General features: G+C 45.5%; 1 protein-coding gene across 1 annotated transcript in view; it reads right to left on the minus strand.

The window, feature by feature from the left end:
• LOC137370259 (uncharacterized) overlaps positions 1 to 23,925 on the minus strand; it is a 323,712-nt gene that overhangs the window by 246,357 nt on the left and 53,430 nt on the right. Inside the window, exons 5-8 of the mRNA XM_068032638.1 lie at positions 6,240 to 6,306; positions 4,818 to 4,933; positions 3,688 to 4,139; positions 2,522 to 3,165 (exon numbers count right to left, since the gene is read on the minus strand). Of these exons, the coding sequence (XP_067888739.1) occupies positions 2,522 to 3,165; positions 3,688 to 4,139; positions 4,818 to 4,933; positions 6,240 to 6,306 (1,279 nt within the window). The remainder of the gene's footprint in view (positions 1 to 2,521; positions 3,166 to 3,687; positions 4,140 to 4,817; positions 4,934 to 6,239; positions 6,307 to 23,925) is intronic.

Here is a 23,925-nt window from a genome sequence, read left to right on the forward strand (position 1 = left end):
GGCTTGTGAGATAGATGATGCATTGGTTTTAATTTTCCAAAATTCTCTAGATTTGGGGAAGGTTCCGTTAGATTAGAAAACAGCGAATGCAACTCCTTTATTCAAAAAGGGTGGGAGACAGAAAGCAGGAAACTACAGGCCAGTTAGCTTATCATTTGTCATAAGGAAAACATTAGAAGCTACTATTAATAACTTATAACAGGGCAATTAGAAAAATTCAAGGTTATCAGGCAGAGTCAACATGGTTTTGTGAAAGGGAAATCATGTTTAACCAATTTATTGGAGTTCTTTGAGGGAGTTACATGTGCTGTGGATAAAGGGGAACCGGTGGATGTACTGTACTTAGATTTCCAGAAGGCATTTGATAAGGTGCCACATCAAAGATTATTGCTGAAAACAAAAGCCATGGTGTAGGGGGTAACATATTGGATGGAACATGGATAGAAGATTGGCTAGCTAACAGGAAACAGAGAGTAGGCATAAATGGGTCATTTTCTGGTTGGCAAGATGTAATAAGTGGTGTGCCACTTGGATCAGTGCTGGGGCCTCAACTTTTTTTACAATCTATATAAATGACTTGGATGAAGGGACCAAAGTTATGGTTGCTAAATTTGCTGATGACACAAAGATAGGTCAGAATTTTTTTTTGTTCGTTCATGGGATGTGGGTGTTGCTGGCTAGGCCAGCATTTGTTGTCCATCCCTAATTACCCTTGAACCGAGTGGCTTGCTGGGCCATTTCAGAGGGCATTTAAGAATCAACACATTGCTGTGGGTCTGGAGTCACATGTAGGCCAGATTAGGTAGGGACAGCAGATTTCCTTCCCTAAAGGACATTAGTGTACCAGATGGATTTTTACAACAGTTGTTGAATGTCAAGGAGAGATGGTTGGATTCTCTCTTGTTGGAGATGGTCATTGCCTGGCACTTGTGCAGCGCGAATGTAAATTGCCCAAGCCTTATCAGCCCAAGCCTAAATGTTGTCCAGGTCTTGCTGCATATTGACAGGGACTGCTTCGGTATCTTAGGAGTCGCGAATGGTGTTGAACATTGTGCCATCATCAGCAAACATCCCCACTTCTGACATTATGATGAAACAACTGACAATAGTTGGGTCTAGGACACTACCCTGAGGAGCTGCTGCAGTGATGCCCTGGGACTGAGATGACTGACCTCCAACAACCATAGCCATCTTCCTTTGTGCTAGGTATGACTCCAACCAGTGAAGAGTTTTCCCCCTGATTCCCATTGACTCCAGTCTTGCTAGGGCTCCTTGATGCCACACTCAGTCAAATGCTGCCTTGATGTCAAGGATGAACAATACCTTAGCCTTGGCTTTACAGTGCCACAGTGATCTGTACCAAAGTGGTAGCAGTGAAATGCAGATGGGCCATTGGCCAGATAATGGTGGAAGAGGACATGGAAGTGAGGACTCCACTCAAAGCAGTCCTACATCTTCCCGTTGCCCTCACCCCACCCACCACCCCACAACCCTCAGTCTAGTCAGCAGCCCATATACTGCCTCATCTTCTGATGGCCGTGTATGTCCCTGCATAGGTAGAAAAGTCTTTGTCTTGCACCTCATGTTCTTCAAAACCCAGAAGATGTCAGCCAAGAGCATCTCAGCAGTCAGAGTAGGGATTGAACAGCCTGCCTCTACTTCTGCTCAAACCACAGGGGTTATACCATGTGGGAATAGTAAGAAAAGACTAAGGCTTTTTAGTTGCACAAGTGTATACGCATGGGTGTAGGAGAAAAATGTGCTAAGTTTCTGCTTTTTAGTTAGTTTACATAAATATTATAATGTTGCTTTACTGTCTTGTGCACCCTTGGGTTCAGGGTGGCAAGTCACTTTTAGCTTGTTTCATGATGAGCAAGAACCATGGGGACCAATAGGAGGAAATTCAAGGAGTGATTGTTCGTCGGGCTGCTTTGTGTCAGTGGCAATGGGGAGGGAATTTAGCAGGGTGGGTGGGGGGCAGAGGCAGGAACAGTGGTGGTTACATGTGCTTGTAACATTGGTCCACAGCTGTAACCTATGTGAACCTTGCTTTAACAAGGGCATCTCTAGCATTCCAGGCAGCAATGTGAGCAGCTGTGGATCGATTGCCCTAGTCACCCTCTTCCTCCTCCCTTTCTATTTGTTTGAGGAGGATCTGAACTATTTACTTTATTCCTCTTGCAGGTCCAAAATGCACTGTTGCACAATGCTGTGCAGAGTGCAACACACCACACCTATTCTGAAGACACTGGCTGATGAGCCTCCAGATCTGTCTTCCCACCTGAAATGCATCTTGAGCATGCCGACGGCTTGTTCATTCACATATCTGGTGGTCATATGGCATTCACTGCAGCACTATTGAGCTTCATGGCTCAGGTTTCTGTGAGCAAGTTTTAAGTTAGTATCCCTTGTTTCTTTGAAGGTATCCCTTAAGTGTGTTTGCAGGCCAGATTACATCAGGACGTTCGGACTATCAGAGGACAAAAGCATCATGGCAGCTTCCCAGTTATTTGGCTATTACCTGAGGAAATAATCTTTTTGTGGTCGTACACCAGTTGCACATTGATGGAGTGGAAGCCCTTGCAGTTGGCGAATACTCCTGGGTGATTTGGAGGTGCCTAGATTGCCTTATGTACACAGTCTGTGACACCCTGAACCTGTGTGAAGCCACAAGAGCCACAAAACAGACTCCCCACACATTCTGACTGGTGTCATCCTTAGCAAAGTTGACATAACTGGTGGTTCTGGCAAACAATCCATCAGTCACCTGCCTTGTGCATTTGTGGGCTGCCGACTGGGAGAAATGGCAGAGCTCTGGATGCAAAGGTAAAAATGTTGAGGGCAGTGGTGACTTTGCATGGCCACCAGCTCTAGCATGGAACAGGTCTCCTTCTAAGAGACTGAACCTGTCTGCCACAACCTGACACAACAACCTGAACCTCCTCAGACACTCTTCAGACATACCAAGGAAACTCAGCCACTGTCTGTCTAGCCTGCCTCGTGGGTAGTGTCTCCTGTGAGCTGCATCCATCCACTGCTCTCCACTGTGCAGTTCCCCCCTCTGCCGCTGCCCTCTCTGATGTCCAACTTCAGGTATTTGAACAGCAGATTGGTGCTGATCACATTGTTCCCTGTTCAAGGTCCAACCTAAGGAAGCCATAGCACCTGATGTGATTGAGAAAACCTCCAGAGTGTAGAACATAACCTCTCAGCAAAAGTACTAACAAACACTTTCTCACCAGCAGTTAAAAAAAGCAGCTGTGGATACTGCATTATTATTGCATTATTTCCTTGAGTTAGATTCAGCTGTCACTGTGTTCTTGACTTGCCTTCACTGGTGACTTTCAGGAAGCCCATGAAACACATGGATGTAGTATTAATTTTGAAAGTGAGTCAAAATATCTCATTAATTGAGCAATCAATAGGAAACTGCCTCTTTCGAGGGGATTCTATGCAAAGCTAATGTGCTCAAGTTAAACCTGGAAGTTGGCGAGTTGGAGCTAGCTTCCCAACATCCTGACATTTTTGCCTGTTTTAACCCCTTCCCCCCACACCCATGTGTAAAATTTCCCTCAATGACTTTTAAAGACACATATAACCAAATGGAGTGCATGCTGCTATACCAAGAGTTTACTACAAGCATTAACTGCAGTTACTACAACACAGTTCTGCTGAAAGAACACAGACCTCCAGGAAGGGGAGAAGTCCCGACTTCAGGGATTTTTCGGGTGGCCAGCACGCTCAGGCGGGAGGCAGGACTTCCCCCGCGATATTGCCAGGACGAGGGGCAATCAAGAGCCAGCAGGCATGGGAGATGGCTAATTAAGGAAGGCAGGTAGGCCTTTGATGCTGCTGGCCCAATCAGAGAGCCAGCAGCTCTGCCGGCTTGGCAGCGCCAGTGAGAGAGGTGGCCACTGCAGACAGAGCAAGGGAAAATGAGGACGCCTCCATTTTGAGGAGTTTTTTTTCTGCTGAGGACAAGCAGGCAGGCCTTGGCAATCAGAGGGGAAACTCCTCCAATGGTGGTGGCAAGGCCGCACGGGTGACCTTTGCTGCCGGCGGCTCCCTCCTTGGGCCGTGGAGCCTCCAGCTCCGATAGGCTGCTGGCAGGCCGTCTCCTTGCAGCTGACAGTCTCCACCTGCAGCGGGGGGTACCTTTGCCATTGGAAAAATGCCATCGGCCTGGAAAAATGGTCCTTAATTGGGCCTTTAACTGTCTAAGTTGGCTGCCTGCCTCCGCTCGGCAGGCAAACAAGCCACTGTCATTCCCTCTGCTGGGAAACCTCCCTGGTGGAGGGACTCCATCCAAGAGCCACCCCGAGGCGGCTCCCCGCCATTTCACTGCTCCCCCCACCCTGCCTCCAGGCCCACGACCTGGGAGCATGTAAAATTCCACCCGTTTACTCTATTTCTCACTCCACAGATGCTGCCAGATATGCTGAGTACTTCCAGCAATTTCTGTTTTTATTTCAGATTTCCAACATCTGCAGTATTTTGCTTTGTCACTACATGCTAGTTCCACTATAGAGAAGCTACAGACTATTTGGGAAAATGCACAACCAATGCTGGTAAACAATACATTATCCACAAATTCTACAATTATTTTCAAGAAAGATCTTTCTTATTGCTAAACTTATAACATTTCATTTCCTGATATTACATGCATAGACAAACACATTCAGACACTCTGAATTTTATCTCTATCAAAAATATTTTCTTCTGAGTTAAGATAGAAGTAGTTGCCCATACGTAACTATACAATTCCAATTATTTTAAAGAAGCTGGACCTAGATTAAGTATTTATTTGTCTTAGGTACCATTTATTAAGCTTCATTATATTTACCTTTCCATAGATAATATTTGTAACAACAGAGGCGGTCAAGATCTTGGGACGAGCAAGAAAGCATAATCCTCCTGTCATGAAGACTCTCACCTGCCAAGAATGAGGCATATTAATTTCATCATATGAACATTAATTTTAAGCTGTTGCTGGAGTGAAGAAATGACTTGTTTTATAAGAGATCACCAGACACTTGGCTGGAGGACATTTGCATACTAAGAGACAGTGCTTGGAGAGACAAAAGAATTGCTCACTGATTCAATTAACAGAGATTCGGCTGAGCAATGGTGATCCACATCTTGTCGGGATAGCAGACAGCACTACACCCCACTTCCTCCCCCCACCCCCCAACCCTGCCCACTGAGAGCTTTGGAATCCACAAATGCAGGAGTGGTTAAGCCAGCTGGTCACATGATTAACCAGCTGGTCCAGGCTTTTTGAACCAGACACAGGACAGTTTGGGTCAGACTGCAGATTGTAACTAAACCTGGAACAAGACAGCCTCTCTCCTGGCTGGCTCTCTCCCACTTTCTCACCAATCTCCGGATCCACTGAAGTCGTTTAAACCTCAAGAGAGAGAAGACTCCTACATCGAAACAAGTTAAAGCGTGCACTGGACCTCGACCAACAGCAAGACTTACCGGTAACCTAAGACTCCACATTGAACTCAAAGGACTGTAATTACAACCAAACCATTGCCTCCAATTTTTCCCTTTTATTCTTTCTACTTTTTCTATCTCTATCTGCGTGTGCGTTTATCGCATATGCATACTAGCGTGGTCATGTCGCGTATTCATCGCGTCGTGTTAACTGAATTAGAGTTTAAGATTAATAAACTTCCGCCTTTCTTGTATAAATCTAAGTCAACCTGTCTGATTTGATTTCTTTGCCTTGCAATTGGAAAGCAGTGAACAAGGATTCACTGAGGGGGAGCTAAAACAATGTGTTTTTAAAATTAAACCCTATTACGGTTAGACCAGGCAAAGGCTGACAGGGAACCCCTAGACCTCTATCTCACCTGGTCGCAACACTCCTGTCTAGAAAGAAACAAGCGGTGGTGGTAGTAGTTCAACTTATTTTATGTTCTTCTCTCAGGTCTGTTCCTCAGCTAAGCATATTATTTTAAATATTCATATCATGATTTTTTTTTAAAATCACACTATATTGTACTAGAAACAAAAAGAAAATAGAAATTTTTAAGATCTTTTACTCTTTTGCAGATGACGTTGATGTGTATAGTATTTAAGCGTGTGTGATAGTCACTTTGCTTATTATGTAGATTTCTAATCCATCACTTGATGCATGACTTGAATACAGAGAAAGACACTTCAAAGTAAACTTTACCTCTATCAGTTACAATAGTGTATAGCACACTTATGTTAGAATAACTTTGGCTTACCAACATATTTGTCCGGCAATCACAAGATTTTGTGGTATTGATGAATGTTTCATGACATCTGATGCAGCTGATGGGAAGAGTAAGAACAAGTAAAATAATTTTAAAGGAAATAGTCTGCCCCCACCCCCACCCCTCAGGGCAGACACTACATTGAATTTAGATTGATTGTTGTCCAATGCTCTATTGCAGTAAACAGACTTCAGTTAATTCCCAAACATATACTAGATCATTTGTTAATGTCAAGGGGCAGCACAGTGGCGCAGTGGTTAGCACTGCAGCCTCACAGCTCCAGCGACCCGGGTTCAATTCTGGGTACTGCCTGTGTGGAGTTTGCAAGTTCTCCCTGTGTCTGCGTGGGTTTCCTCCGGGTACTCCGGTTTCCTCCCACAAGCCAAAAGACTTGCAGGTTGATAGGTAAATTGGCCATTATAAATTGCCCCTAGTGTAGGTAGGTGGTAGGGAAATATAGGGACAGGTGGGGATGTGGTAGGAATATGGGATTATTGTAGGATTAGTATAAATGGGTGGTTGATGGTCGGCACAGACTCGGTGGGCCGAAGGGCCTGTTTCTGTGCTGTATCTCAAAAACTAAACTAAACTAAAAAGACCCAAACACAAAAATAAGACTAGTTAGGTTTGCTGTTCTAGTCAGTAGAAATCAAATATACTCAGGAACTTTTGTCTAGGCAGAAATTCTTAATCTTGAAACAAGATTAGAGTCGAGTTCGAGATCGTGGCGTTGGGGAAGTTGGAGGGTGGGGGGAGTCAGTGTATGATTGCAGTCTGTAAAGAGGTAAGCTTGTTGAGCCTGGAAAAAACACCCCACTCTTGCTAGCCCACAAGCTACCTCATGGTAGCTGGGCCTTCCCGTCTCCTTTTCCCTGCCCCGTTTCTCAAGCCCTGTGAAACCAAGTCTCCAGGAGTTGAAAATAAAAGGAACTGTTAAAATGGAGAGACACAGCCTCCTTAAAAGCTTTCACGACCAACACCTCCTGAGAGGGGACTGGCCACCCACACCCTCTGTTAAAAACAGAAATAGGCAGGTTTTATAGTATCATACCATGATATAGTACAGAAGAAAGCCATTCAGCATATCGTGCCTGTGCCAGCTCTTTGGTAGAACTGTCCATTAAGTCCCACTCCCCTTCTCTTTTCCCACAGCCTGTAATTTTTGTTCCTTTTAAGTATTTATTCAATTCCCTTTTGAAAAGTACTATTGAATCTGCTTCCACCGCCCTTTCAGCCACTGCATTCCAGATCATAACTTGCAAATGAAAAAGTTTTTCCTCATGCCGTCAATCACCTTAAATCTGTGTCCTCTGGTTACCAAACCTTCTGCCATTCAAAACAGTTTCTCCTTATTTACTTTATCAAAACAGTTCATGATTTTGAACTGGGCTGGGAGGCAGCAGGGTCATAAAATGGTGCAGGAAGTGTGGGTGGGGGGGGGGGGTTGGCGTGCCAGTCATCTTCCCGCCGCCATGCCATCTTGCCAGTGGGGGAGGTGGCAGACGGTCCTCCCAAACAGAGTCCAACTGACCAATTACGAGCCTCTTCCCAACTCTAATGGCATTTTACCAGCGATGGGAGGGGATGGCCCTCCGCCACGTAGGCAGACCACCAAGTAAACCCTGGTGGGCTCCGGTGGGGGCGGCCCTTCTTTTCAGGCACTCTTTGGCCCACAAAGGGGCCCCCTATTGGCAATGGCTGCCCCTGCAGCAATGGTGCCACCTGCTCTCACCAAACTCACAATCCCCACCCTCGTCAGACTGGCTCCGTGCCCCCAGACCCCACTTACCTGGTTGTAAGGGCGCACGTTCATCAATTTCTTCCTCCAGGTGCAGGCCCAGCAGTGGCCACCGATCCTGGTGGCACTGTTGAGCTACTGGCCCTCTGATTGGCCGTCCTTAATAGGGATGGCCGTCCTGACAACAGCCAATTAACTGACTGTCGCTGAGTAGTTGCAGCCCCAAGTCCAACTGACTGCTGAATTGGGGTCGCCCCCACCCCCGCAATCCCCCAACCCCCTGCTTTCAGGTCCAATGGCGGGATCCCTCCCTCTAGCACTAAATTCAGCCCCATATTTTGGTTGAGGGCTAGCCAATATTTTATAAAGGTCTAGCCTAACTTCCTCGCTTCTGTACTCTATTCCTCTATTAGTAAAGCCAAGATCCTATATTCTTTTTTAGCAGCCTTCTCAAATTGTCCGGCCACCTTCAAAAATTTGTACATATACAGCCCCAGATCTCAATCGTTCTGCCTCCCCTTTAAAATTGAACCATGTAGTTTATATTGCCTCTCCTCATTCTTCCTATCAAAATATATCTTCACATTTCTACCTGTTAAATTTCATCTGTCAAGAATCAGTCCATTTCACCAGTCTATGTCCTCCTGAAGTATGTTACCATTACATTATTCCTACATTTCTGAGTTTCGTGCAAACTTCGAAATTATACCCCGTATACCCAAGTCCATATTATTAATATATATCAAAAATGAGCAGTGGTTTTTATACTGTCTATACTGAAGTTCTCTGGGGAAGTAATTGCTGCCCTTACCTGGTCTGACCTGCATGTGACTCTTGAGCCAGAGCAATGTGGTTGACTCTTAATTACCCTTTGAACTGGCATAGCAAGCCACTCAGTTACATAAAACTGCTACAAAGACTATAAGATAAATAAAACCAGATGGACCACTTGGCATTGACCTAAGCATTGGATTTGGACGTGACAAAGGCATACCCAGACCAGTCGGCCCTGCAAAGTCTTCCTCATTGAGCTGTCTTACAGACGGCTCAAGCCTGATATAGCCATACTCACCAAATCATACCTTACAACCAATGTCCCAGACTCCTCCATCACCATCCCTGGGTACGTCCTGTCCCACCAGAGATGGCAAGACAGTGGTATATAGTCGGAAGTCGTCGCACTGGGAGTCCACAACACTGACTCAAGGCCTATGAAGTCCCATGGCATCAGATCAAACCTGGGAATGGAAACCTTCTGTTGATTCCCACCTCACCTCAGCTCTCTCTCACCTGATGAATCAGTATTCCTCCATGTTGAATACCACTTGGAATAAGCACTGAGAGTAACAGGGCAGAGAACATATTATAGGTGGGGTACTTCAATGTCCATCACCAAGAGTGGATTGATAGCACCACTGCGAACCAAGCTGGCCAATTCCTGAAGGACATAGCTGCCAGACTCGGGGTATGGAAGGTGGTGAGAGAGCCATTACAAGGGAAAGCCTATGTTACCATGTCCTCATCAATCTACATGTCACAAATGCATTTGTCCATGATAGTATTGGTAGGAGTGACCACCGCACAGTTCTTGTGGAGGCAAAGTCCCACCTTCATGCTGCAGACGCCATCCATTGTGTTGCGTGCACTACCACTGTACAAAATGGGTTAGATTCAGAATAGACCTAGCAGCTCCAAACTGGGCATCCATGAGGTACAGTGAGGCATCTGAAGAATATGCAGAGCTAAGAGGTTGCAGATTGTGTATTCCACCCTCATTCTACTATTAATATCAACTCAGGAGACCTATCCTGGTTCAATTGGGAGTAAAGCAGAGCATGCCAGGAACAGCACCCGCGTATTTGAAAATGAGGTGTCAATCTGGCAAAGCTACAACACAGGATACAAACTGCAGAGGCAGCCTGCTATAGACAGAGCTAAGCGATTCCACAAGTTACAGATCAAAACTCAGCAGTCCTGCCACATCCAATTGTGAATGGTGGTAGACAATTAAATAACTAACGGGAGGAGGAGGTGCCACAAGCATCCCCAACCTGAATGATGGCAGAGCTCAGCAACCATCTTCAGCCAGAAGGGCCAAATGGATGATCCCTCTGAGCATCCTCCCGAGGTCCCCAGCATCACAGATGCTAGTGTTCAGCCAATTTGATTCACCCCTTGTGATAACAAGAAACAGCTTAGCACACTGGATACAGCAAAGCCCTGACAACCTCTCTTTGCTTTCCAAATTTCCTTTTTATTTTCACCCAGCACTTTCTGGGCTTTCTGCAGTATGCAGAGCTCACTCTTGGCAACCAATATCTGCTTCCCTTTTTTGCCGTATCCTACTCATATCCTATAGGTCTTGCTGCATGCGGGCACAGACTGCTACAGTAACTGAGGAGTTGTAAATGGTGCTGAACTCTATGCAATCAGAGCACATCCCCACTTCTGACTTCATGATGGAGCGAAGGTCATTGATAAATTTGGTAAGGCTCTATGGCCAAATTTTACAAATTTAACAGTTAACAGTATTTTAAGAATCGTGAATTTCATGATTTCACATATCTACATTGTAAATTTCAGTGTCGCATCAAACCATGAAAATGATATATTTAAAACAAAAAAAAGGCAAGAGAAGTTTCTGGTTTCAAATGGCATTTATTGTTTACTCAAAAAAATACTGTAAAAAGCTGACTGACTATAACCAGATCACATTCTTCACTCACTGAAGTCAGTGGTCAAATATGAGCATGGAGCAACCTGCAACTGTCTCTTCATTCCCTGTCTCTATGCTGTGAACACCTATCCGTGTTTAGACACAGCTTTCTTTGCTTCCAGAGTTTGTTGGAATTGTCAACACAGAGCCTTGCAAGATGGGGGAATTCTGCATTCCACAGAGTTCCAAAACTGCAGCACAGGCAAAGTGCTTCTTTTGCAATACTTTTATAAGCAGGAGTCTCCAGCCTACAGTTCTTACCAAAGCCAGGAATCGCATCAAACAAGTTTAAATCCACCATCAACAGGTGCATTTGTGCAGGGTCAAAGATATGCACAGCTTTCAGGAATGCTGCAGAAGGCTGTTGAAACCGCTGAGCTGCGTTTTCTTCACCGTTTGATTCTTCCCCATAACAGTAATATTGTGTGAACTTCTTTGCCATGCAAGAAAACACCTTGAGTACAGACACTTAATTCAGCGTCATCTGAGTGTTGTTCATTTGACTTAGCTTGAGCCCAGAACAAATATCCATTACTTGATTGTAAGCTTTGTGGATTGTGTCGTGTCGCGATTTAAACTAAGTAATTAAATCCATCAGTTGTGTAGTATTCTTGGCAACAAACTGAACCTCCTCATTAAGCTGAGCATCGTTTAGAAGGGTTACGATGTCTGTTAAAACCCGTGTCTTCGGTCTCAGTGTGAGCTCTTCTGAGATGAAGTCCGAGTAGTATTTCAGGTGAGCTGCATGATTCTATACTGCCTGAAACCAAGAATTTCATGTGTAATCACTGGCTCTGGAGGAAGGGCAATATTTTGTTCCCCAATTTCAGCCATTTCAGCCGTATTTGCAATGTGTTGTCTGTATCAAAGCTTGCGGCTAGGACAGTGTTTGAAAATCTTTTAAACGTAGCTGACCAGTTTGTCGACTTTACCAAACTCACTTTTCCACAGCTCACTGACAAGATAAATTATAAGTGCATTACATGTAATATAGACAGCATTGGGCATTACAACTTGGAGCACAGATTTGAAAAATTTTGTCATGTAAGTTGCATTGTCACAAAGCAGGCACTTTGTTGAAATCTGCAAGATACTTTCGAATGTTTTTGATTATCGCTTGAGAAACTATGGTGTAATTAACAGCTTCTAGGTGGACGCAGTCTGCGAGTACTGTTGTTAGTTTTCCTGACTGCACATCTTCGGCTTTATCAGACATAAAATCAAAACAAAGCATGCAGCACATAGTTGTCTTGTTCATCGGTGGACTCATCACAAATAATTGCAAAAGACTCACATGCGTAATTTGAGACTTCATCTCAGCAAAATTCTTTGGTTGGGAGTCCTGTCATAGTTTATTTGCAATTGGCAAGCAACCACCATTTTACACATTACGTTGAACGAATACCAGCACCTTTGGGTGATCAAGCTTTTCCAATGGTATGTTGGTGCTTGCAAAAGCATCCACATATTCCATTGTAACCAACTGACAATTCTCTGAGCAGTCTGTTGACTTCTTAAAAAGAGATGAAATCTTTGTTTCTTCGTATGTTCATTTTCGAGCCATGCAGTGTCAGATGCTCCCTTTTTACTGCAATGGCTTTCGGACTCTAAGTGGCACTGAATCGGTGCCTGCAGTGTGTGTTCCAACGAAACTTTGCAGCTTGTACAAAACAGTATTCCACCATCGGCATGCAGAATTTCGTTTTCAAATTCTTTACTCGATATGCTGCAGTAACAGTTGTGGCCGTTTTTGATTTGCTCATTCTGGCATTCTCACTTTTCTTCTAACACTTGAAACTGCTTCTCTCAAAACTACACCAGAAGCCCTCCCTCATCTACCAATCAGCAAGGTGAGCCTTGTCTTAATGAACAAAATGCGTAAAGTTCGCAAAATGGCCAATTTAACGTAAGACCCGAGATTTCAGTCCGCAACGCACTTTTCATGGCCATGAATTTGGTAGGGCCCTAGTCATTGATGAAGCAACTGAAGATGGTTGGGCCTAAGACACTAGCCTGAGGAACTCTTGCAGAGATGTCCGGGGACTGAGATGATTGACCTCCAACAACCACAACCAACTTCCTTTGTTCTAGGTATGATTTCAGCCAGTGAAGCGTTTTTCCCGTGATCCTCACTGACTTCAATTTTACTCGGCCTCCTTGATGCCACACTCAGTCAAATTCTGCTTTACTGTCAAGGGCAGTCACTATCACCTCACCTCTGGAATTCAGGTTTTTCGTCCATGTTTGGACAAAGGCCATAATGAGGTCTGGAGCCGAGGCTTCTGGCAGAACACAAACTGAGCATCAGTGAGGTAGTTTATTAGTGATAAGTGCCGCTTGACAGCACCGTCAATGATACCTTACATCACTTTGTTCATAATTGAGAGGAGGCTGATGGAGCAGAATTTGGCTGGATTGGACTTGTCCTCCATTTTGTGGACAGGACATGTCTGGGCAATTTTCCACTTTGGTGGATGGATGGCTGTCTTGTAGCTGTACGGGAACAGCTTGGGCGGAGAACAGGTCTTCAGCACTACAGATGGGATGGTTGAACAGTGCTTTGGTGACTGGAAAATTGTTTCCGGGGGTTCCGCAGGGTTCAGTACCGAGGCCCTTGCTTTGTGAGTACATATCAATGATTTAGACTTAAATGTAGGGGCAAGATTAAGAAGTTTCTAGATGGTATGAAAATTCTTTGGGTGGTTAGTGGTGAGGAAGAAAGCTGTAGACTGCAAGAAGATATCAATGGAGTGGTCAGGTTGGCAGAAAAGTGGCAAATGGAATTCAATCCAGAGAACTGTGAGGTAATGCATTTGGGGAGGGCAAACAAAGCAAGGGAATACACAATAAATGGAAGAATAAGGAGAAGTGTAGAGGAACAGAGGAACCTTGGAGTGCCTGTCCACAGATCCCTGAAGGTAGGAGACCAGGTAGATGAGGTGATTAAGAAGGCATACTGGATACTTTCTTTTATTTGCCGAGACAAAGAGTATACGGGCAGGGAGGTTATGTTACAAATATATAAAACACTAGTTAGAAAGCAATTACAGTACTGCATACAGTTTTAGTCACCAGATTACAAGAAGGATTTGATCATATTAGAAAGGATGCAGAGGAGATTTAGAGGATGTTGCCAGGAGTGGAGAACTTCAGCTATGAGGAAAGATTGGAGAGGCTGTGGTTGTTTTCTTTGAAACACAGTCGGCAGAGATCAGCTTTAATTAAGGTGTAGAAAATTTTGACGGGCCTATATAGAGTGGATAGGAAGAACCTATTTCCGAAGAACAATTGAAAAAGTACAGCACAGAAGGAGACCATTCAGTCCATCATGTCTGCGCCGGCCGAATAAACTATCCGCCCAAACTAATCCCACCTGCCAGCACCTGGTCCAAAGCCCTGCATGTTACAGCACCTCAGGTACATGTCCAATTACCTTTTAAAAGAATTGAGGGTCTCTGCCTCCACCACCATTCCTGGCAATGAATTCCAGACACCCACTACCCTCTGGGTGAAAAAGCTCCCCCTCATGTCCCCTCTAATCCTTCTACCAAACACCTTAAATCTGTGCCCCCTGGTAACTGACCTCACCGCCAGGGGAAACAGGTCCTTCCTGTCCACTCTATCTGGGCCCCTCATAATTTTGTACACCTCAATCAAGTCACCCCTCAGCCTCCTCAGTTGCAGGGAAAACAACTCTAACCTATCCAATCTTTCCTCATAGCTGCAACCTTCAAGCCCTGGTAACATTCTTGTAAATCTCCTCTGTACTCTCTCCAGAGCAATTATGTCCTTTCTGTAACGTGGCGACCAGAACTGCATGCAATACTCCAGCTGTGGCCTAACCAATGCTCTATACAGTTCCAGCATCACATCCCTGCTTTTATACTCAATACCTCGGCCAATACAGGAAAACAATCCATATGCCTTCTTCACCATTCTATCCACCTGTCCTGCCACCTTCAGGGACCTGTGAACATGCACTCCAAGGTCTCTCATTTCTTCGACCCTTCTCAATATCCTCCCATTTATTTTATATTCCCTCACTATATTTGCCTTCCCCAAATGCAATACCTCACATGTATCTAGATTGAATTCCATTTGTCACTTTTCCGCCCACTCAACCAAAACATTGATATCATTCTGGAGTTCATGGCTTTCCTCCTCACTATTAACTACACAGCTAATTTTTGTGCCAAAAGCAAATTTCCCAATCATAGCACCCACATATAAGTCCAAATCATTAATATATACCACAAACAGCAAGGCACCCAACAATGAGCCCTGTGGAACACCACTGGAAACGTCTTTCCATTCACAAAAACATCCGTCAACTACTACTCTTTGTTATCTGTCGCTGAGCCAATTCTGGATCCAACCTGCCACCTTCCCCTGTACCCCATGGGCTTTCATTACCGACCATGCTGTCATACGGGACCTTGTCAAATGCCTTACTAAAATCTACATAAACCACATCCACTGCACCACCCTCATCTATCCTCCTTGTCACTTCCTCAGAAAACTCAATCAAGTTAGTAAGACATGACTTTCCCCTAACAAATCCAAGCTGACTATCCCTGATTACTCAATGCCTTTCTAAGTGGCAGTTTATCCTGTCCCTCAGAATAGATTCTAACAATTTACCCACCACCGAGGTCAGACTGACTGGCCTATAATTACCTGGCTTATCCCTTGCACCCTTTTTAAACAATGGTACAATGTTCGCAGACCTCCAATCATCTGGTACCTCACCTGTATCTAGTGAGGATTTGAAGATGATCCTCAGCGCATCCGCTATTTCTTCCCTAACTTCGCTTAACAACGTGGGATGCAATCCCTCTGGTCCTGGTGATTCATCCACTTCCAGGGATGCCAGACCCTCAAGCACTTCCTCTCTCATTATGCTTATTGTATCTAATATTTCAGACTTCTCCTCTCTAACTACAATGTCTGCATCAACTCTCTCCTTGTGAAGACAGAAACAAAAAACTCATTAAGACCCTGCCCACATCTTCTGCATCCACGCATAAGTTCCCCTGTACATCTCTGATAGGCCCTACCCTTTCCTTAGTTATCCTCTTGCTCTTAATGTACTGATAAAACAACTTCGGGTTTTCCTTGATTTTACCTGCCAATAATTTTTCATGTCCGCTCTCTGCTTTTCTAATTTCCTTTTTTACTTCACCCTTGCACTTTCCCTACTCCTCTGGGCTTTCTAAAGTATTAAGATATTTGTGATAGTCATAAGCTTTCTTTTTTTGCTTTAACTTACCCTGTCAGCTTTTATATAACCGGGAGTCCTAGATTTGGCAGTACCACCCTTAATCTTAGTGGGGACATGCCTACACTGTGCCCCTAGTATCTCACTCATGAATGTCTCCCATGGTTTGCCACTGATTTTCCTTCAAGTAGCTGTATCTAGTCCACTTTCACCAGGTCACCTCTCAGTTTTGTAAAATTTGCCTTCCCCCAATTTAGAACCTTTGCTTCTGTTTTATCTTTGTCCTTTTCCATGATTATGCTAAAACCAACTGTATTACGGTCACTATCTCCATCCACTTGCCCAGCTTCATTACCGAAGTCTATATCTAGAATTGCACCCCCTCTCGTGGGCTTGTTACATACTGACTAAAAAAGTTTTTTTGAATGCAGTTCAAGAATTTTGTCCCCTCTGTGCCCTTCATGCTGTTTGTATCCCAGTTGACATTGGGGTAATTGAAATCCCCAACTATTATTGCCCTAAAGTTTTTGCATTCAGAAATCTGCCTACATATTTTTTCTTCAATCTCCTTCTCACTATTATAATGCACTCCCAGTAATGTAGTTGCCCCCTTTTTATTTCTGAGCTCTGCCCATATGGCATTGTTTGATGATTCATTTAGCATATCATCCCTCCTCAAAGCTGTTATTGATTTCTTAACTAATAATGCTACACCCCTTCCTTTTTTATCTCCCTCTCTATCCTGCCTGAAAACTCTATATCCAGGGATGCTGAGCTGCCATTCTTGCCCCTCTTGAAGCCAAGTTTCCATTATAGCAACGATATCGTGTTGCCATGTGTCTATCTGTGCCCTCAACTCTTCAGCTTTATTTACTGTACTCCTTGTGTTTAAATAAATACCCTTTAACACTGCCAAATTCCTGCGTTGCACACTTTGTAACCTTTGCCTCTCCTGCCTTTCAGAGTCACTTGCTAATTTTACTAATTTTCTGCATCCTGTTCCCTGCCCTGAAATTCTCCTTTCTAAGACTGTGCTCAGGTTTCCATCCACCTGCCAATCTAGTTTAAACCATCCCAAACAGCACTAGCAAACCTTCCTGCAAGGATATTTGTCCCAGTCCTGTTCAGGTGCAGCCCGTTAGCAGACAGGTCAATAACCAGAGGGTATAGTTGTCAACTAACTGGTAGAATGATTAGAGGGGAGCTGAGGAGAAATATTTCCACTCAGTTGCTAATGGGGGTCTGGAATTCACTGCCTGAAAGGGTGGTAGAGGCAGAAATCCTCATCGCATTTAAAAAATACTTAGATATGCTTTTGAATTGCCGTAACCTACGGGCTACGGACCAAGAGCTGGAAAGTGGGATTGGTCTGGATAGCTCTTTTTTGACTGGCACAGATATAGTGGGTTGAATGGCCTCTTTTGGTGCTGTAAATTTTCAGTGTTTCTATGTTTTGGGATGGTTCTGGGAAAGGTGGCAGTTTGGAAGAGGAACCTGGGTTCCATAGCAGCAAGGTAGCAAAATGCAGTGTTTGGTTTATTGGTTGATCACTGCAACCAGACAAAACTGTGGGTGGTGTCACTGAATTTGGTAGCACCAAGAGTTTATTAGCACTGGGGATGGGGAAGAGTGTCCAGGTGTGAAACCACTGTAGGAGTAACAGGGCTGGTAGCACTGGAGGAGGGGACCTGCCAGGGTCTGTTAATGTTGGATGGGGCAGTTGCTAGTGTCTGATAGGACTGGGGAATGCTCAAGGTTTCAGCATTTTTGGGGGGCTCAGATGTGAAAGCCTGAGGGAGCAGCCTAACAAAATGTGGTCCGGCCTACTCCAGCATAAGTTCGATCCATTCCTGAGGCCTTTTATTTTTAAGCAAAATGCACTATTTCTGTACTTGACTATGCAGTTAAATGGTTAGTTATTGTGCTTTCCACCTTTAAAATACTCTTCAGCCTGGGACCTAAGCTAATGCCCTGGGATCTAACCAGTGTGGCTGTATCTGATAACCACGAATGAGTTAGGCAACATGGCAGGTAAGTATAGGCTGGGAACCTAGGGATAGGGGTCATAAGGTGAAAGAGGAACACATGCCTGCCTTCTCACAATTTCACTTGATCTAGGGAGACAATAATAAGATTAAATAAGGTTCTGGAAAACAAGGTTTTCAGGTTCTTAGACCATAATTAGGGAATGGAATAGAAACTTTCCAAAGCATTTTCACTCCGTGGAAGATGACAATTTCACTTTTAAGTGTAATAATAGCTACACCGCAAAGTTAATTTCGCAACAAGTATTCAGTCTTGATAGGACAGGCAAACACTGACAACACTATCTTTTCTGTGATTAATGGACACTACACTCAAATAACAAATGTGCTGCTGTTCAGCAACAACAGATCAAAGGACACACATGATGAAATAATTCTGTAATTCCGTGTTAACAGTGTTATGCAAAATAGGAAGAGGAAAGGGTACAAAGTACAGGTAGCATAATATGGGCTGATCATCTGATTACACTGTACCAACGACAAACACTCAGGTGAAAAGATAATGACAGCTTATTTCAAATATTTGCAAGGAAGAAAAGACGAGAATGAGGGGAAAGACAGTAAAAGAATTACAGTTCATTCTTTAAGTTATTCTCTTTATGCGCTATTGATAGTTGTAAGGGAAAATCTGAATTTCTTACTCTAAACACAAATTGACCAAGTATATACCTGTTACAGTTTGTATCAGGTTTAAATTTGGCATAATGGAAGCAAAATTGCATTGTGTAGCACCGCTAACCCTACCCCTGGATTCCAGTGCACTGTTGGCCACTTACTGCACAGCTTTACTGCAGAGGAAGGCTGGCATGGATGCGTCCCGGCTTGCACCAGAAGGATGTAAATCAGCAATAGCATTGCATCACTCAGTCGAACTGGCTGATGCAATGCCAGGATCACAAATTTAAGGCAAGATTTTTTCTCCAGGGGTGGGAAATGGAGATCATGACTGTTTCTGGGTCCTGGACTCGCCCCTGGTGCGGGGAAACAATCACTCATTGTGATTTTTAAGGGGCCCCCCCCCCCTTAATTGGCCTGGAGACAGGCTTGCCGTCCAATTAAGGATAGTGGGAAAGCTCTTGAAGCTGGAAGACCAATCAGAGGCCTTTCAGCTTAAAAGGAGCAGCAACCTACATTAGAAGGTAAGCAAGGGAGAGGGCGCTTCAAGATGCAGACACTCTCCAACTTTTTAAACTTTGAATTAAAAAATGGATCTAGCAGCCAGGCCATCACTTAGTGAGGGGGGAAGGTGGGGGGGAGTGGGAGGGGGAAGGTGGGGAGGAGTGGGAGGGAGCAGGGGGAGCCCCTTTACAGGGCGGACTCAGGCAGGCAGGGAGGCTGCCTCCAGGCACCTAAAGTGGCCCCTGCCGCCCGCAGTAACTGGAGGCCGACTGGAAAATCCCAATCGGCCTCCTTTAATTGGCCTCAAAATGCTCTTAATGAGTTTTGTCAGCCGGCTGCCGCATGTGGGGCTGGTAACCCTGCTGCACCACCCCTCCCCCCACTGGCTGCCTGCATCCCGCCTCTATAAAAATGGCCTACAGGCGGGATGGAACCATGGAACTAGCATTCATAGATGCATCAGGAAGGTCATAGAGGCATTGTAAGCGAGGAGAGGGGATTTCATCATCTTCTCCCTGAGGAGGCAACAGCGGGATGAAAGAGCTTGCGGATTTGCCAGGATAGTGGGCTTTCCAATGGTGCAGAACACAATCAAATGGACACACGTGGCTTTGCTGAACTCCCACATCAATGGGGAGTGATACAGGAACTCTAAGGGCTACTAATCTCTGAAAGTGCAGTTGGTGTGTGACCACACCAAAGAGTACATCTTGATAAATGCCCACCGTCCTGGCAGCACCCATGATGCGTTTCTTGTGCCAGTCTTCGTGTCTCCAAGATGTGCCAGAGGATGGCTGCTGAGCAACAAGAGCTACTACTCTACATATGACTGATGACCTTCTTCCATCATCCTACCCCACCAGGTCAGGCTCCTTCAATGAGAGCCATGAATGACTCACAACACCGTGGAGCAAACCACTGGCCTCCTCAAACAACGGTTTCACAGTCTAGACTGCTCGGGGGATCTGTACAGTATACATCAGATAGGCAGTCCCAGTTTGTGGTGACATGCTGTTTGTCCCACAAGCTAGCCATTCTGAGGATCCAGCCAGTACGTCCTGGGAACCCAGAGGCCACCTTGTGAGGAGGGGGAGGAGGAGGAGGAGGAGGAGGAGGAGAAAGTTGGGGGGGGGGGGAGGAAGAGGAAGGGAGGAGACCACATCCACCCTGTGCAACTGCATGGAATCAGACGAACTGTAATGTGAGGCTTCGCTTCAGTTAAAAGGAAGTTCCCCACCCAAACATGAACCTGCCATTCCCCATCCTTACATCCATTTCGTTCTCCCTACCACAAAATCCCTTGGCTAACATCAATCAGTAAGGCCAACAGCAAAATCCTTCAGACCAAAACCTCATTCACCAACACATCAATACTACAAAAAGAACTAACTACCCTTGTGCATCACCTTAGTGCCTGTCTTGCAGTTGCTCTTGCCTGGTCTAGTGTTCCTACTCAGTGCTACCCAGTGGCTGCAGCATGGCTGGTGAAAGGCTGCTGACTGTCACTTGGGGTGATTGCAAATGATCTTGCAGGATGCGAGCTGCTCTGGACCTTGAGGCCCCGGATTCGGACTGCACCATCTCGGCATGGGTGACAACAATCTTGGCTAGCTGGCTGAGAGGTAGTGGTGGGGGCATGAATGCAGTCATCCTGGGAGAGGACAGCAGGTGTGTGCTTCACAGTGTCACTGCCACTCCCACGGGGCAGGACCTCAGCAATCCTAGTAATCTGCTGGAACACAGATTGCTGGACTGCTGAAAGAGCCTGCATGCCCTCTAAGTATTGAGATCCACACCCATGATGGCAGCAGTCTGAGCCTACATGACAGCGTCCATTACCTCCACCTGAGCTTCCACTGCAGTAGTGAGACTGCAGGAGGCCTCCACACGTGCTGCAGTGGAAGTTGAGACAGCAGCCAGCAGATGCTCCATCATGGGTCAGTCTGGCACTGCTGTCATGGAGTTGCCCATCACTTCCATGGTGGAAAGGATTGCGTCCAAGCTCTGCATAATTCTCTCCACCGCATTGGAGCGGACGCCTCCATGCTCCTTGCCAGTGGGTGGAAGCTATTAGGCCTGTCAATGCACCAAGCATCTTGATGCTGTTACGACCAGGTGAGATAGGGGTCTAGGGGTTCCCTCTCAGCCTTTGCCTGGTCTAACTGTAACAGGGTTTAATTTTTAAAACACCGTGTTTTAGCTCCACCTCAATGAATCCTTGTTCACCTCGTTACAATTGTAAGGCAAAGAAATCAATTAGACAGGTTTTCTTAGATTTAAACAAGAAAGATGGAAGTTTATTAATCTTAAACTCTAATTCGGGTAAGGTCGACGAAAACGTGACGCTACCAAGCTAGCATGTATACGTGATAAACATACACAGATAGAGACAGAAAAAAGTAGAAAGAATAAAGGGGAAAAGTTTGAGGCAATATCTGGATTCTAGTTACAGTCCTTTAAGTTTTATGTTGAGTCTTTGGTTGCCGATAAGTCTTGCTGTTCATTGGGGCCCAGTGCACGCTTTCACTTGTTTTGATGTAGAAGTCCTTTCTCTCTTGAGGATTACGTGACTTCAGTGAGTCCAGAGGCCTGTGAGAAAGCGAGAAAGCGCCAGCCAGGAGACAGGCTTTCTTGTTCCAGCTTCAGTTGCAAACTGCAGTCTGAATTCAAAGCGTCCTGCGAGCACAATTCAAACCTCCAAGTTGGCCAGCAGGTTAGGCAAGTGACTAAGTTTATTCAACAAACTCTCCTGCTTCTTTTGTGGATTCCAAAGCTCTCGGTGGGGAGGCGGTGGGGGGGGGGGGGGGGGGGTAGGGGAGGGGTGTAGTGCTGTCTCCCACCCTGACAAGATGTGGATCACCATTGCCCAGACCAATCTCTGTTAATTGAATCAGTGAACAATTCTTTTGTCTCTCCAAGCACTGTCTCTTAGTATGCAAATGTTCTTCCAGCCACTGCTGGTCTCTTCAAACAAGTCATCTCTTCACTCCAGCAACAGTTTAAAATTGATGTTCATATGACAAAATTAATATGCCTCATTCTTGGCAGGTGGGGGGTTTCATGACACCTCCACACCCAGCAGAATGAAATGCAATTTTTTTCTTTAAAAAGAGCATTTCATGAAAAGGGACAAGAGAGAAGATAAGTACAGGAAAACACACATGCATCTCTCTCATTCATTCAGAAATCCTAACAGCTGTTACAGCCTGTCTTTTCTTGTTAGCAGTGCTGCTTTAAACTGCCCTTTTTGGCATCCCAATAAACTTTTTCAGTTTGCACATTTCCATGACAGCCTAGGGTGTCTTTGTTCTTGTTGAGCTCTGCAAGGGGAAGGTTAGATGTAATTATCCCTAAGTTGGCGTTCTGCTCAGGGGTGGCGGCAGTGGGTGGTTCCACTCTGAACTCTCTTTCAGTACTTTGATGAGTCATGCAAGGGCTTTTCACCTTAGGGGATGGCTGGTTCCCTTTTCTCCTGACTATGGGGGTGGATTCTTTGCTAATCTTTCCTTTGTCCCCTGGGACACTCCTGCTTGCAGGTATTTGTCCAGATTCTGATGCACGCCCCTGTGGCACTTCGAATAGGTGAGGCATCACTCTCAAGGTTTCTCTGCCCTCTTGAGGGCTTTCTTTGTCTCTGCAGGTTCCTGTAAATGCTGTAAGCAACTCTGGTGGGGTGCTTCTAGTGTCTGCATTTACATAGGAGGATGTGAGGTCTAAATTTTCAAATATTTCGGGGTTGGCTGACCGGACAGTAAGGGTTTCCATTTGGGATCCCTCCTGGACTTCCTTTAACCTGCCTTCTTTGTCCCTATATCCCCGTTCCTTTCTAACCTTTTGCCAGCCTTGTGCCTACCTGTTCCCTTTTATTCTCGGCAGGCGTCCCCAACAGTTCACAAGCCCTCTGCTGGAGGGTCCTCCAAACACCGGTACAGGACTTAGGGGTGCAGATTTCACTGTAGGTTGGGGCTTCCCCTCAACCTGGCACATATGGCAACTCCGACAGTACCCCACCACATCTTTGTGGAGTTTTGGCCAGTCAAACTGCTGTCTTATGCGGGCTTTGGTTTTTTGTATACTGACTTGTGCAGCCACTGTAATCTCATGGGCCATTATTGCTTTTTCTCTCTGGTACCTCTGCGGCATCACTAACTGCTGAACTACTGTCCACTCCTTGCTCTCAGGTCTGTGAGGAGAACTCCATGTCCTCATCAGTATCTCATTCTTTAATTAGTAGCAATCAGGCTCTCGCTCTGCTTCAGACTGGGCAGCCTGTGCTAACTCTCTCAATACTGGGTCAGCTCGCTAAGATCCATTTAACTCATTGCCTGGGTCTTTTAACTTTCCAAAGAAAGTCTCAGACAGACAGACTTCATGGTCATCTGCCTGCCGTGCCAATTCAGTCTCCTCTGGGGGAGCTGGTTTGATCATGGCCTGTTTCTCTGACCTCCTGCGATCTCTCTTTCTCTACTAGGGAAGGTACCATCTTCGTCCCCGCCAGATCATTACCTAGGAGCAGATCAACCCCATCCACAGGCAAACTAGAGGCAATCCCTATCGTCACCGGACCTGAAACTAGGTCGCACTCCATGCACCCGGTATAAAAGGTACAGGCATTCACTGCCCTCCAATACCATTCACCACCATTCTGGTGTTTACTGCACTCTCTGGGGGAAAGGTCAGGCCTTTTCCCAGTAAAAGGGATCTAGTGGCCCCTGTGTCCTTGAGAATTACTATGGGCTTGCTTGCCCACTGCAGGGGTATGGGGTTACTCTCCCTTCAGACACAAAACGGGCAGCACAGTGGCGCAGTGGTTAGCACCACAGCCTCACAGCTCCAGCGAC

Source organism: Heterodontus francisci, chromosome 5 (genome assembly GCF_036365525.1).
Source record: "Heterodontus francisci isolate sHetFra1 chromosome 5, sHetFra1.hap1, whole genome shotgun sequence".
In the NCBI taxonomy this organism is placed as follows: Eukaryota; Metazoa; Chordata; class Chondrichthyes; order Heterodontiformes; family Heterodontidae; genus Heterodontus; species Heterodontus francisci.